This window comes from Aythya marila, assembly GCF_965140915.1.
Source record: "Aythya marila genome assembly, chromosome: 4".
Classification (NCBI taxonomy): domain Eukaryota; kingdom Metazoa; phylum Chordata; class Aves; order Anseriformes; family Anatidae; genus Aythya; species Aythya marila.
Genome location: NC_139045.1, coordinates 49,776,735 through 49,793,364, shown reverse-complemented (window position 1 = coordinate 49,793,364; position 16,630 = coordinate 49,776,735). Strand labels below are relative to the sequence as shown.

At 35.3% G+C, this 16,630-nt stretch overlaps 1 protein-coding gene across 8 annotated transcripts in view; it reads right to left on the bottom strand.

Annotated features, from left to right (window-relative positions):
* FRYL (FRY like transcription coactivator) overlaps positions 1 to 16,630 on the bottom strand; it is a 172,055-nt gene that overhangs the window by 69,399 nt on the left and 86,026 nt on the right. For 7 of the 8 annotated variants that reach the window (XM_082759737.1, XM_082759736.1, XM_082759738.1 and 4 more), the window contains 10 exons: positions 15,614 to 15,753; positions 15,053 to 15,149; positions 12,189 to 12,268; positions 11,664 to 11,744; positions 11,066 to 11,234; positions 10,318 to 10,410; positions 7,721 to 7,819; positions 6,409 to 6,510; positions 3,307 to 3,351; positions 296 to 399 (listed from right to left, as the gene is read on the bottom strand). In XM_082759737.1, the coding sequence (XP_082615863.1) occupies positions 296 to 399; positions 3,307 to 3,351; positions 6,409 to 6,510; positions 7,721 to 7,819; positions 10,318 to 10,410; positions 11,066 to 11,234; positions 11,664 to 11,744; positions 12,189 to 12,268; positions 15,053 to 15,149; positions 15,614 to 15,753 (1,010 nt within the window). The remainder of the gene's footprint in view (positions 1 to 295; positions 400 to 3,306; positions 3,352 to 6,408; positions 6,511 to 7,720; positions 7,820 to 10,317; positions 10,411 to 11,065; positions 11,235 to 11,663; positions 11,745 to 12,188; positions 12,269 to 15,052; positions 15,150 to 15,613; positions 15,754 to 16,630) is intronic. The other variant, XM_082759735.1, reaches the window with a different exon arrangement.

Here is a 16,630-nt window from a genome sequence, read left to right as displayed (position 1 = left end):
GTCACTTCACACCCTAGTTGTTCTGGTACCATTACTGCCTTTTAACTAAATTTCCCATTTCTTTTCTCTCCATTCACTTCTGTCATCACACATATAAAAGACAACTGCAGATTGTCTTCCTTCTCCTGTTCAAACTAAACAGGTTCTCTTGGTTTTCTCTGTTCAGATGAAGTCTTTGTTCCTCTGTTTACCCAACAAGCCCATCCCCATGGTGGCTTCAAGATCTTTTTTAATACCACTAGGAAAATAAAACAAAACCAGCAATAATTTACAATCCCTTGCACAGTGAACTTACCTTTGAGTTACAGTGTTGCTTTCACATTTTATTCTAATAACATAAACCCACAATAATCTATACAAAGATTCCAGTGCAACTCGGGACATTTTGGGATCTTTATTCTATAAAATAAATGAAAAATACAGTTTCTGTTATTTGTGAGACATTCAGAAAATTCTACTATTACTCTTCTGACTTTTGAGAATATTTTTTTAACAATGAAACTGCTGTGTTTAATACTGACTACATGTTTTAATGTGTATCCATAAAACCAACTTTATATTACATATTTCCAATACTATTTCAATATTTAACCAGTAACTTGAGATTATTTTCTCACTCTGAAAGCAAAGGATTAGCTAACAAGCAGCAGTTTCTTGAGATGAATAACAAGAGTGCATTGCCTGAAAGAACTTCATTAGAAAGCCATCTGGTAATGGATGCCTACTTTATGGCAAACTTAGAGTTTGTCTAAAACATGGGAGTAGCTGCTTTGGATCAGGCACAAAGTCCATCTAAGTCCGGTGAATACTAAGTCCAGTGTTTACAACAGCAGACAGTAGCAGGTGCAGAAGAGAAAGAGTGCAGGGCAAGCGTTACTGTATGAAGTTCTTTTTTGTCTGAAAGCTATTTCTAAGAGCTTAGCTTTGCTCCTTGTAGCTCTTACATTGTGTAAAAGTGAGTGACAGTAACATTTGTCATACCAGCTCCAGCAATCCCTTTTCCAGCTGAGGATTCTGACTGCATTTATAATCTTGAAGTATTTGATGGGACTCTTGGAATTGGGTAATATTAGCCAATATTGGGTCTTAATAGCTTATGAGCAGAATAAATGACTCCCAGTTGGCACCTTTTAGGAATTGTCTCAGTTCAAAAAAAAAAAAAAAATTCTTCCCCATATCTAGCAAAGTCTTGTTGTTTCAAGGCACATTTCCGCCTGATGGCTTGAACCGACTGATTTCACTTTTGAGTGGCCTCAACCACAAGCCGATGAATCAGAACAGCACTGCTACACTGTCCTCCTGGGACAAGTAGAGTGCAATTTCACAATGGGTCTAAGTTGATCTATGACACAGTACCGTGGGAAAACATGTTCTCATCTTTGTTTTTTCCTCAGCAGGCCCACTGCCCCCTCTGCATTGACTCAAGCAGTTAGAAAGTCCAGCTCACACCAGTAAGCCAATTCAAGTCATTTCATGGCTCTGTCTGTGCAACCGCCTATCCAAAGACAGTAACTTGGATGGCTTTAACATGGGTGGGTCATGACTTTTGGTTTTGGCTTGAAGCTTACTTCAAGAAAGGCTAAATGCCCATTACAAAATCGCAGAGGCCACAGTGGGTCTTCACAGACAACATACATGATTGTTTATCAGAATATTAGAGTTAGTCTAAGACAGTGATAATGCTGCTCTACCCTTCCTTTCACATACATCAGTGGGCTCCTACCATTACCCTCAAATTAGGGCATGTGCAACTAGGCAGTGGGTAAACACAAGAAGGTGATATGAACAAAATCTAAACAGTGTAAAAGTGCACCTGCTCCTGGTTAATAATCAGACAGGTGAGGTTTTACTACCCAGTTAATGTATCAGCACTGCTTTCGCAAGGAAGCAGCAAATGCTCACTCAAAACTGTAGGAGAAGGACAGATTGTGATAGTTTTAATTTCAATCAATTTAAACTACCAAAACCCAATGACACTATTACTTATCTAATCTACAGGCCAACAGTTCTTGGTGTTTGAAGTAGGATTATGAATTCATTGGTACATACATTATCAAAGTCCAAAATGCAGTCTCTACAACTTTTATTAATTGTAACCCACTTGAGTGATACTCTGTTTTTTTTATATTTGGTATACCAAAGGGGAGATTAACTTACAGGTCCAAACGAAAACCAAAATTAAAGTTTTGTTTGTTTGTTTGTTTTTAAGTGTAACAGGATTATAAATACAGCAGTACTTCAAATTTTGTAAGCATTGAAAAATTACATTATGTCTTTCTATACCTAGGAACAAAACAAGCTAGAAGAAAATGGCTTTTTTTGTCTAATTATGGCACACTTCTTGTATACCTGCTGTCAGTATGTCAGTATTTCCTTTTCTCTTTGAGATTGCTGCACCTAGATTTCAGTATATATGCCTATATAATACCCTGACCTGCCTGTATTTCAGCCCATTTAGCTGATGCACGGTAAATTTTCAAGCACCCTGGTTTTTGTTTAATTGTTTTCTTCCCTAAACACAGTTCTGTTTCACATCCTAAAACTTGTAAAATGGATAAATTATATCAGCAGACTATGAATAAACTTTCAAGAACTGTATCTCTGTTACAAAACAAAATCAGAGCAAATCTACAATGGTCTTACATGACACATTAAGACGAATCAATGAAACATATCTCAATGAAGGCAAGAAACAAAATAGCATTTTTTCCATGTTAGTCAAATGTAGTCACTTACTGAAGAAAGTACTTTTTAATACTGATGTTAAACTTTTCTTCTGTTCTGAACTAAAACAATTTCTACTTTTTAAAACCTGCAAAACCAACAGTGTAAAAGTCTTTCAAGTTAGTGCACTGCAAGTTGTTATAATAAATCAGTTTCACATTTTTTAATTGTGAAAACGTTTTCAAGTTTGCTCGCATGCAAGACGGTTTTGGGAATAAATTAACAGAAAATAATATATATACATCTGAATACGTAGTTTACTTCCAGTGGAAACATGCACTGCTGTTCAGGGAAACCAACTGTGATATTGATATTCAACCTTACAAAGACACTTTTTTACCCTTTATGACAAACCGATATTTGATAATTTTCTGATCTTTCTCCTTTACTATCTATCAAGAAAAAAAAAGATCTTTGAAACATTAGTTATTCTTCGTAGTGTGGCTTCTTAACAGTACTTCAAGCATTTTTACAGAGAAAGGAAAGCACAAAATACAGTGATTAACATAAAAAAAACAAAAACACATTGTTTACATAAGACAAAGCAATGTTTCACTGAGTTGTAACAACATATTAACTCACCTGCAGTGTTTCTATTTGTTTTCTGATACTGTTGTTAGATGGCATCTAAATAAAGCAACGTGAGACAGCAAAACATAACAAACATGAGAATGGGAGGCACATGCATGTTAGATGAAAAAAGCACAAAAACAACAGATAGCTGTACAGTAAGGACTCTATTCAGTAGAAATACAGGTTTTACTATAGTGGCAAAAAAACGTTCCTCCAGCTTTCAAGGTTTTGTGGTAACAGATGCTAAGTTTAAACTAACCAAAAACCCTTCTACCAAATAGCAGTGCAGTATGATAGACAGTTTTCCCTTCCATTTCAGCAGCTTTCCTGTATGTTCCTTCCTCTCCCTGTAAGAAATGGTAAGGATACCAGAGCTCATCTCCATTCATGACTCAGTTTTCACAGAATCACAGAGTGGCCGAGGTTGGAAGGGACCTCTAAATGTCATCCAGTCCAACCCCCCTGACAAGCAGGATCACTTAGAGCACATTGTGCAGGACGGCATCCAGGCAGGTTTTGAATATCTCCAGAGAAGGAGACTCCACCAACCTCTCTGGGTGACCTGTCCCAGTGCTGTCACCCTCAGAGTAAGGAAGTGCCCTCTCATATTCAGCCAGAACTTCCTATGCTTCGGTTTGTGCCCAAAACTGAACTTTCTGGCAAATCTGCAAAAATTACTTTATCTAAATACTGGTTAGAAAAGTGGGCAAAACATTTTTACAACACTGACCAGTGTTACCATCTGCTACGCTTCAGTGTGTGAAGAAACACTCTGCTAAGCTCAAAGCTACGATGGCAACCCAGCTGCTACACAGGTCAAGGCCAGCTATGCGTACTCCAAGGGTACGCCCTTTGGTAGGCTCCAGGTCTAAACCAGCTCTTACTACTCACTTAACTGCTATTTGCATTGGTCCAGACTCAGATGTAATAATCCTTCCTCATAGCAGTGATACCAGAAATGAAAAAGAGGAAAAAAAAACCAACCAACCAACCTAACAAAAATCCTAGCCTGCCTTCTTTAAGAATGGCTACGATGTTTTCTCTGCAGACTAAGCCTGCTTTAAGGATAACTAGAAGGAGTGTGTGCTGTAACCATGTGCAAACAGCTTATAAGGACAATAAATCTTGCTAGTACTGGATCAGGATTCAGAGGCCAATGTATCTACAGTTGTCAAATGAAGTAACTGCACTGAAATACAGCAGGATAAGGTAGGCTATGGAGCAACTGTCAAGGTGTGAGCTTTCACCCCACAGCAAATGGGAGATCAGCTTAATTCTCTGCCACTGGAGCACGGCCACACAGCATCCATTGCTAGGCAAAAGTTTGCACTTGGCAGTCAGCAGGGAATAAGCTGAGCACCACGAATTCATGGCCCACATCACCTCTTGCTACCAGGCCTATGCTCTTCGTAAGAGTGTTCCTGTGACAGAGCCTAGGTCTTGGCACTGCTGCAGCCCTCAGTTTGTCAGGTATCCCCCATGTGTTAGGGCTGGATGAAATTTATTAGTACATTAAAGCATTTCCAATAACTCTCAGTGTTACTTTATTAAATAGCATCTAAGACACTAGAGGTGATGGGTTTGGAATCCTTGTGCCTTTAATATATCTAAGTAACTGCAAATAAGATAACTTTGGTCACTAGGAAATCAGGAAGTAAAATGGGGAAAGGGAAATCTAAAAGACCAAACTGCTGTGAAATTCAGATTTATAAATTAATGAGATTACTAATTACAGATTGCATGCATTTAATTAGCTTCAGAAACAAAGGAACACATTCATTCACAAGACACAGGAGAACACTTGGGGTGGATTTTTAAAGATTAACCTCAAGCTAGGCAACACCCCCACCCCCAAAAAAGAAAAAAGTATTTGGTGGACCAGATTAAATCGAGCCATTAAAATATCCTAACTCATTGATGGCACAGAATCAAGACACTGAAAATTCTGAGTTGCAGAAATTCATATATAAAATTTCTGCTGAATAGAGCCTTACAGTAAATGTGTTAAGCTGTTAGTGGTTAACAAAACTAAGTAAAATATAAAATGCATGCTCAGGAACTACCAGTTGAACTCTCTGGCATTTATACTTTTAATACATCCATTATCAGCAATGGATATTAAGCCAGAAAAACGCAGCTCCTAGATTGTAAGATTTTTTTAAAGCTTTTAAAAACAGAAGAAGCCTCCATAAGCAAAATAAACAGCAAAATTAATAATAATAAAAAAGCAAACATGGCAAACATTGCAAAAGAACTGCCAATGTTAGATGAAAAATATACAAAAACCCAACAAGCAACAGAAAAGTGTGAAAGATGTCATGAAAACAAATTTATTCTTGAAAAAACAATCCAAGCAGCTAAGCCTGTTTCCTTAGACTTCATGCTGGTTTACATATATTCCTAGTAAGCTTCAGAATTGTCACTCATACCTAACCAGAATGAATATTGTGGAAGTGGATCAAAGAAAGTATTAAAATCATCAAAATCAATACATTGATGCATTAGGCAAAATCATGAGCTACGTTAATCAAAATTAAGGAGAGAAAGCATACAATTAATACTGTAAGAAATTCACAGAACCAAATCCCTGATTTCTATGCACCATAATCTCTGTGTTTTGTCAATCACAGTACGTTCTACAATGCTATCAAATGAAGCCACAAGTTAAAAGGACACTGAATTTTTTTACTTGGAAAATACCTATCACAGGCTGTATATATTATTTCTTTTCTGGATTAGAGATTTACTTTTTATTCCTTCAGTAAGTGAAGAGGAGAGACAAATTATTTTCTCACTTGTAATCTTCACATGCAGAATTACAGTTTGTACTTTCTCTAGTATAAAACTGCATTTATTAACAGATATATCTGCAGATTTTACTCAACAAAACTGATGGCCCCCAAGAGGCAATATCTATTTCCAGCATTATATAAAATCATAAGAAGTTTAGTACTAATGGAGACTTAAGACAATTAACTGTTTTTAAAAAATTACAGTGTCCTTTTAAAAACAGCCAAATATTTGTTGTTTATTTGGCACTAGAACAATGACAACATATTGGAATAAATACTACCGATTTGTGACAGTTTCTGATTTGAAAAGGATTCTTACCTTTAGATGTGACAAACAGTTCTGCAGGAAAACGTGCCAGTTATTTAAAAAAAACTGTTTCTGACTGACACACAACAGGCAGGTGATCAATGGATACAAAGCCTACGAGTAGGGGGGAAAAAGAATTGATCAAATTGCTCTTTGCATACCTTCCAAGTCTTGTACATCGAGAATGAGACACAGTAGGTTCTTGTCTCAGGTTCTCACAGCAACTAGGACTGGTCACCAGTTTAGCACTGTGCCTTTCCTTCCCCTGCACTAGGACACGCCTGCCAGCCAGGACTGGCTGGTATTAGTATAGGGCCAGGGCAATGGGACTACAGTGGAACTCATCTCCTAGCAAGGCCTGATCTCAAACAAAGACTGCTGGCAGATCTCGCCCCGCTTACAATATTTGCTCTTTCCCTGCAATCAGATCATTCATTTCATGGGGTCTTAAGTGCTGGGAGAGGGAACTGCCTTTAAGGGGAAAAATATAACCAAAAATATACATAATCAACTCAGTTCATTATGATGCAGACTTAAGACGGTCAGAAATTTTACTTAATAAAAGTAGACTTTGAGGAGCAGTAACAAAACCTGTCTAATAAAATCTGTGAATATGCAAATTTTCTTTATCGAATTTGCTTTATTTACATAAGATTTGTTTAAATACTCTATCTCTTTAGGAAATACAAGATGGTGATTAATGCCAGATCTGACTGCAGATTACCTTTTTGTGGAATAAAAATTATAGAAAGAGGACAAATTTGTAAATTGTAATATTGATATAGTAAAGCTTCTGAATTCCTAAACAGAACAGTGAATCCTAAAATCAACTATTCTATTCTTATATAATAAGTTTAACCATATATAATAACGTATGCTTTATATGTTGGAAAAAAGAAAAAGTATAGGAAGGGAGAAAACAGGCAGAACAGGGCTACTAACAGGCTCTATTTGCTGGAAAAGCAAATACGCCTGCATGCTGCTTCTATCCTTTAATTAAATACAATTTAAATATACAGACTCCCTGAACATAAGTTCTTATTAGAAGAGACATTAGGTTAAGTAACTGTGCTAAAACCATCTAAAATAAGAACAAGTATCAATTTCAAGACAATCTCACAAGTGGGATAACAGAGCACATAGCTAGCATGAAATATAGATCAAAATTAGAGCAAAAGCAATATACACAGCGTGAATTGAACTGTATTGAACTGAGGAGTTCAGATTTAAATTAATACAGCTGTTAGGTTTTCTTAAGATAATGCACTAGCTTAAAAGCCTAAGATGAGCAAAATGGAGAAGTTGAAATATTTCTTTAAAATACCAGCGAATGCTTCTTTCTTGAACTCAAGTCAAAGGTAGTCTGATAAAGCATCTCCACAAAATTTTTCAAACATGGCACATTCACTTCATTTTTAACAGCCTATTAAAAAAAATACACACATAAATTGGTTTAAAATTTTATGAAAAAGGTAGTAAAAATATACAGTAAGACATCCATGAATTTAAGAATGTTCAAACATTAAATTTCGTGTTAGATAAGTATTTGACTGTTATCTGTCTGAAATATAAATAAAAACATAATGAATCATGTCATATACTACAACCACACAGGTCAAAAAATAATATAAAAAAATAAAACAAAGAAAACATAAACCACTGTTTTTAAAATACGGTCTGCATTCCATAAGTAAAGAAGAGTAAGTAAAGTATATGTCATCAACTAACAAAGAAGGACGCTGAAACCCTCAAAAAGTGTACTTTAATTTATTTCAAAAATAATACCCATAACTTTTTAACTGATCCCTTTTCTGCTGTTACCCTTTTCTTTTATATTCCCCAGTTCTGAAAACTAGGAAAGAGACACAGGATTGCCAGCCAATCAATAATATAAGTGGTCTTTGTTCAGCTTTCATAATCAATGAAAGAGACACACTTGCCCCTATAACTTTTTTTACTCAATCTGTCCTTGCATGCAAAATAGCCTTCCCTCCACAAACCACGCAGCTACCTTCTTCATTAAACCCCCCTCCAAGTCTCTCAGAATTGTCTCTGGATACCCCTGATAATCAATTTAAACTTAATTTTGAATACTGCTTTATACAGTTTTGTTTTCCTAGAAGATATCTTTTTTAAAAGTACGCAAGATAAAGAACATGCATTTACAGCACTGCAGAAGCAATTGTACTTCCCCTAATTTTGTATTTTTTTGACAGAGAACCTGAAAGGTAAAACCAATTTTCTTATTTCCCTGCTCTTTCCAATATAAGCTATTTGTTTTTAGTTTTTTATTATTGAAACAGGAGTTATTAAAAGATACATCATGTCCATCTTTCTTAGAAAGCCGAAATATTCACGATGCAGACACATAAAAAATAGCATATAATATCTCTGTAACTTGTGAAAACCCCAAAAGAACTGAGAAAGTATTTACATTTGAACCCAATTCCTAAATGTCCCCAAACTATTACTCTTTTGCTATTCTTAAGCTCTATGTTGTTCTGTACCCTCTAGCTCCACATGAGAAATTAGTCAGTTGTTGCCACCACCACATTCCTGCTTTTGGATATAACCTTGGGCTTATAGACCAGCCTTATCTTCTGCAGTGGAAAATATTCAGTCATCCATTACACCTGCAGGGTTCTAATCAGGTCTTATTTTTAAAAATGCCTGAATGACTAAGCAAGAGAATGATAGTAAAGAAGCAACAGTGCTGAAACCCAATAGCTTACTCACTGAAGTGATTTTCTGTACCCAAGATACAGGAAATCCAGACTCAGTTCTTTCATCGTCTTCAAAAAAGATTCAAACTGTCATCGTACATCTTCCAAGAGAATGACTAAACCTCTCAACTCTATTTCCATCCAGGATGGGGTTTTCAGCTTCTGTTTAAGAAGCTCCATTTGTATGGAATGATTAAAGATTCAATGAGTCAGAAAGATTATGAGTCCCTCACCAAATGCTTAAAGCACTGACTCAATCCATATTTGTAGGAGGAAAAGATCCACAGATTGCCACAAACACACAACCATTCTGCACTCCTGATGTGCATTACAACCAAGCAATTCCAATTCCCAAATGCTGCTTCTGCCTAATTAATACATGTGCTGTTTTTACTATTTAAATTACAAATTTGTAAACTAATAATCATATCTACCTAAATGCTAACTACGTTCACTATTCACCCCCACTCCACCTGACAAGTAACTTTGGAATTCCAAGTGAAAAATGCATTTACTTCTTAACAGGACAGCTAATTCTTCTTTAGAAAAGAGCAGAAATATGTCCAGGTGAAATCAAGACTTGACTCAATATACAGCTAATCTACCTCTCTGTGGTAATGCTTTAAAAGGAATAACCGTATCCCATCTAAATTTTTCAGTAGTTCCAAAGTTAAAAAATCTAGAGAGAGAAATGTATCTCTGCAGCTCAAGACAAGATAGATATATTTGAAAGAGAAAGTAGAGGTCAGAGATATTCTCCTATACTAGTTTTTTTCTTCTTGAATAATAGTTCACACTCTCCCTACCTGACTGTAAAAACACTACATATCTCAGTTTATTCTAAAAGGACCTTACAGGTTTCAGCTAATAAAGAAAGTCAATGGGACTAAAATAAAATAATAACAAAAATTTTAAACACAGGAAACTTCTGTCTTTTAGAACATTTAGAAGATTACATAGTGCTGTGGTGATATATGGGTCTAGAAAACAGTGTTAAAAGGTTCTGAAAAAAGCTGGGAAACTAATATGCAAAACATACTTACACATTTCCCTTCAAAAGGCTATGCAGGTGCTTGTAATTTGCTTTATAGCATTTTAAAACACATAAAATACAATGTAATGGGGATCATTGGAAGCAATTTTAACAATGAGAGTTTAACTGTAAGTGAGGTAAGCGGAAGGAGAAGAAAATACTTACAGCAGCCACAGGGATGAGAATTTCCACAAACAAACCAGCAAGTGCATGTTTTATATCTTTATCTTTTACTTCCAGGAAGTATTGAGCACATTCCTTTGTGATGAAGCGTTAAGAAAAGATTTCAAAAATAAGAAAGACTTAGAAATGTCACTGTACCATAAATACCCCTAACAGTATCACAGTAATTACTAGGTCAAATTTAAAAAATACGATGTGTTTTAGTTAGACTTATTTTCCTTGACAATAGCAACTTTACAAAAGATTAGAAACTTTAAATACTTTTTCACAAGGAATAAAAAATGGGGGGGGAGAGAGAAGAGGAACATCTGAAATACCAGATGATAGGTTTTTTTTTCCTACTAAAATAATAAAAAAATGCACGCTTTTCCTCAGAGTATTCCCATTTCCAAAAGTAAATGCTCATCTTATACTGAAATTATTAGAATGTAGTATTTTACATTTTTATATACTCATCTTAATTTTCAAGATGACAATGATACAAAGACACAAAGACAATTTTACAGGCAAATACATATCTATACACATGTATGCACACTCCACTATATGAAATTGACCACTCTGTGCACAAACTAAAGTATCCACGTGTGTGTTAAGTCTTCTCAGGACTAATATAGATGTTAACTGTAATTTCATGTATTATGGGTTTGCCACATGATTGGGACAACTTAGAATGGGTTCTCAACAATCAAAACAATGCTTATTTCAGTTTGCTATGATGTTTGTTTACCTGCATGAACTGAAACGATGCTTCAAAATCCTCCACAGGATACATCTTTACCCGAAAAAACTTCATTCCCATAATCAAACTGATGATACTTTGTACTACGTGAGGACTCTGTTCTTTTTGCCGCAGTTCTTTTAATTCGGTGACAAACTTTTTCCTAACAGCTTGAAACCTGAACAAAGGATATCAATAGCAATTATTGGCATTTTTAGTTACTTTTACATGATGTCTTCAACTTTGAACTCATGTCTTTATGCTGTTAATGATAATGGCACCTACAGTAAACAAAACACAGGCAAGATGAACCCTGATATTTAAAAGCGAGGTATTTAAGTGTCTATGATGATTAGCACATTAGAATACACTTGTTAACAGAACAACAACTATGGACTGATTGCAAGCCTCCTTTCCCTGCACCTAAAGACTTACAGCAAAGCCGTTCAGTTTTGTACTGAAGATTATTCCTTGATTTGTTCAAATTATTGTGTTGGAAAGTGAGGAGGACATGCCAGAGCACACTAACTATTAGTTACTGGGGCCATTAATAAATGCTGCTGTATTAAATACTCCATAAGTCTAGAGTCATTTTTCCTGAACTTACTTTGATTGAGCAAGAACCCCTGTCACTTCTGCATATAAGTCTGCAATAATATGCACATTCCCAGTGTTGGTTCCTGAATACCTGAAAGAAAAGAAAAGCCATAAGTGTCAAATATATCCTTGTTCTTCTAAACCCTAAGAGAGTTCACAAATACAAAGAGAAAGATAACATTCCATACCATGGAGCATAACCACAAGAACAATGAACGTCAAGCACAAAATGCATGGGTAACATTTAAAAGGGTGCAAATTTGTTGAGCAGACATACACTGCATAGGAAGTTTACTATTGTTATCTAACCTCAGAACTCTTTTCTGTCTGGTTGGCTATGCAAACCATTCTACGAAAAATAAACTATTATATTGAACACTGTGCTCTTTCAAGATATGTTTTCAGTTCTAAGATCATTGTTCTTTTACAGTATTATCACCAAAGTGTTACATGTGAGGCAATCAAAGGCGAACAATCATCACAGGGAAGCACAGGCTGATAATACACACGTTTAAAGAATACAGATGAAACTTACCCTTCCTTATGTTTAAAGTGCTTAAAAGCCAAGTTTAGAACTTCATGTACTAAAGGATCTGGCACTGGATGAACAGGTATCTGAAATAAAAATATTATTTACAGGTATGTAACTATGCATATGTGTGTGTATGAAGTACATAAACAGTACTACTGTATGTTGCCCTGGAGAAGTATTTCCTACCCCTGCCAAAGGACAAATCCTCTGCTGGCATATAATGTCAATTTAATTCTGCAAGATATGAACATTTACACAACCTGAAGATCTAAAAATTTAAGCAATGCTACATATTGCCAAAAATATTGAATTTATTTATATGTATTAATAGTCTCTTAAATTATTTTGCACACTGGCTTTTAGTGACTAAATTCATAATGAAATAAACATCTAGAAGTAATCTAAACACTACAAGTTTGTTATTAAATTTTATCAGACTATGTTAATATCTTGATTAGCATCTTTCTATGATTTCTACCTTGCATGGTAATTATTACAGATTTATTACAATTATTACAGATTTAACCTCAAAATACAATTAATCACTTACAAAGGAAGACAAAACCAAAAAATAAGAATGCAGAAGAAGTGATCATGTCAATTTAACACTTTCTGCAAATATAAGTAGCACAAGCATAAGAATTTTCATAACACTAAGTAACAATTTGGTGACAAATTAAAAATCATGCATTGTTTAGAAGACCCTTTTAAAATGACGTTGTTTAACACTACTGCTTTCCTCAGTTTCAAAATGAAACATTTGCCTAAAAATCAATATAACTTTTTTTAAAAGGCACTATATATACATACATATATGTAACTCTGAAGTCATAATATACTTAAAATTTCAAAGCAGTTGATGTAGGGACTAGGACAACTACTGAATGTTACTGGTAAACAGTGATTAAGACTAACAAAAATATATCAGACGAAAAAAAATTATTGACTTGGCTACAGAAAATGAAGCACTTACTGCTTGGGAATTTCATACTCTCCTGTGTCAAGAAAGCTATTTATCCAAGAATTTCTGGTTACTGAAACAGGCTGTTTACATGCATATATAATATATAATACAATGAGTAATATATAGTCACTTAAATACAAGACTTTTATTCCTACACAGGTCATGTCTGTTGCCCTCTCTCCAGCTGTTCTGTGCTTGTTACATAAAAGGCTGTATTGCACGGTTTGCACCCCATAAATCCAGTTTCTAAGAATTAAACAATGATAGGGCTTCCGAGAAGACAGGACGATGAATGGAATATGAATGTAAATACGTTTATTGACAGAAAGCCATCCTTTCCACACTTCTGACTGCCTAAAAGTAAATACTCTTTACAAGCGGAACACACAAACCCTCCTTCAGATAACGTGTAAGACTGAACAGTTCTTCTACTTGGTGTAGCTGGGTTCAGTGGCCCACTGAAGGTCTTTCCCAAAGGAAAATATCCTTACCAGGGCCCTTAGAAAAACAAACTGGGGCAGGGTGGGTGGAAAACATCATATACCTCATCTAGAAGTATAGTCTGATATGACTTGTGAATGCATTTAAATGCACAGAGAATCTTGTCCCTTAGCTTGCAGAGGGGTGGTCTGTGTTAAAAACTTTTGTGGAATTTAGATATCAATCAAAATACATGATGACAACCCAGTCCATCAGCCATGTAGATGTCTGTTTGCTGGGTTTCTACAGATGATGAGGAAAGGCATTTAGACAAACAAAGTAATTTCTCCAGCAGAAGAAACATGGCCAAAATCCAGAGACACTTCCACATTTATAGGTTCAAGACCAGATACAGAGAATCCCTACTAAAAGGAAAGTAGCCATCAAAACCACACCAAAGTATTTAATCAGTACTTCCTCCACTGCTTCAAAAGGTTGAAGAATGACCACTGAGGAAGTTGACTTCAGAAAAACCCTTGTCTGGAGTACAAGTATCAACAGCTCACCAAGCATCACAGGAGGCACCACATCAGACCTATCTCAGACTCTCTTTAAGCCAAAACTTTGGCACTTCTGAAATCTGCACAATTGGCAACACATTCTCTTCTCAACAGAAAAACTGGTACCACTTCAAAATACAGCAGCTTGCCCATACAGTACTGCAATCCTAAACAATTTCTCACTTTCTCAGTGAATGATCAGCAGCTCTAGACTGTGCTTTACTATTTTCATTTTCCTTGTACCACAAATAGGCCACAACTATAAACACCCTACAAATGATTTGCAAACTAAACCATATACCTTTCTTTACTAAATACAGAAAGCCATTTAATTTTCATATACCTGAAAAAAGTGTCTTTTTCATAAAAGACACAAAATACCTGACCAGACTTCTTGTCTCAAATACTTAAGTCTACTACATCTTTCAAATACTTTTATTAATATTTTTATTAATATTTTTCTCCTCTCTATAAGAAAAAAGGCTGTTACTTGAAGCCAAACTCTACCCTCTTGTGCATACACATATGCAAATTTTATATTAACAGAATTTGTGCATATGGATACCATCTAGAGCTACATTAGCAAAAGGCAAAACAAAATTGCACACCCTTTCCAATTAAAAAAAAAAAGCATTTTAGTCTTGCCATTCAATGACTTCATAATGTATTTCAAAAATGTTTAAGCACACAAAAGGTGCTGAACATGAATAAAATGCTATTTTTACAGTTTTGCTTTTTGTACTACATTAGCAGCTTTGGCTTAGAGGACCCAAGAACTGAGATAACACAGTGCATAATTTTAGCCTTATATGTGCTTATCATATATATGCTCCAATTTTGTATATAAAACTTTAGATGAGGTGACTAAAATTGACATAAAAAGCAAAAGATTAAAAGAAATTTGCCAAAGCAAAAGAGCTTACCTGTTTTAGAACCTCTATTAAAACTAAACAAAAAATGAAATCTACAGCTAAGTCCCTCCTTTCAAGTAGATAGTCTCTTTCACGTTGTTGGTCATCTCTAAAATAAGAAATCAAGAACACATGTATCACACACATGAATGAACACAAATATTACACAGGAGACTACGTATCTTCCATGCAATCATAGCTGCACATATGAAAAAATGCTTAGAAAAACCATCAAGTTCGGTGCAGCACTAATATCTCAACTCCTCCCCTGAAAGGGTCTGGCAACAAACAAAACAACTCAAAATGGAGATGAACTAGCTCATTACCAGGGTCTAACTTCCTTCTTTGTATCAACTAACCAAAACATTTATATCAACCAAACAAAATCATTAAGTCACTTCATGCATATCACCCATGCAAGTTAAATACAGCACTTCAAAGAACCCCATCCTCTTCCTCCACAGATTTAGGTAATGACAGATCAAAGGTATAACGCTTGTCAAAAAAAGCACAAAGCACTTCCATTTTCTTATAAGACACAAAGATTTCCTTTTTTGAAAGAAAAACTCTTACCCCTTTGATTTTGTGCTAGATCGAGGTCTGTATTCATAAGATTCATCTTCTGTTCCATTTTGACGCCTGTACCAGTCAAACAAGGTGCGTAATAAGGAGGGGAGACAGTGCTCTGCTACTGAGCTCATAGAGCTTATCAACTGAAAAAAAGGAGAAAAGGAGTTGAGCATGACAAAGCAATCAGATTTATATATTTAAACATACAATGTATTTAAATATAGTTACACTTTCAGAGTGGTGTTTAACATTGTTTTAGGAATCATACATGTATATTGGATAATTTTACAAATTAGCAAAGGATGTTCCTGACTGCTTCCATCTGGATTTCTGAAGCATGCCTACCTTTACACTATGACAGATAAAAGATAAACCTCCTAAATTGAGCAAGTATGTAACCTTGAAAACATGCTTCTTTGGTAATAATACAAATAAAACCAGCTTTTATTATTATTATTAGATATTCTAATCCACTGTAAATATACATTTGACTGTCCAGATCTTATTTTCAGCCTAACTCCTCTATCTACTGTCCTCTTTCAGAAAAGGTGGGTATGAATTACAAACTTCATTGAAATTGTGTAAGTAGAACTTGTTACAGAAGGAATACTTTAACACGGTATAAAACTTGAATTCTCTATGCTTTCTTTAACTTAAAATAACAGAACTCATCTGTGTTTGGAGGGAAGAAGAATGACTAGAGAAAGACAGCATAAAACAGCATAAAATTCCTGTCAGGAGGCACCGTGGAGCTAGTCAGTCCCCATACCTATAGCTAGAAAAAGGAATTACCACATTGCTCATAAATGTCACATATTGATTACCTCCTGCATCTTTCAAATGAAAGATTTCAACAAAAGCCATCCTCATGCTATAACTTATCTGTTACTCGCTATTCTTTACTCCAGAAAAGTAAGGTAATGCCAATGTCATCATTTCTTTGTCCTTATCTAAGGGATCCTACTTTTTTGGGTTTAGGGAAGACATGGGGAGAGGTTAAACATAACAAAAACATAAAAG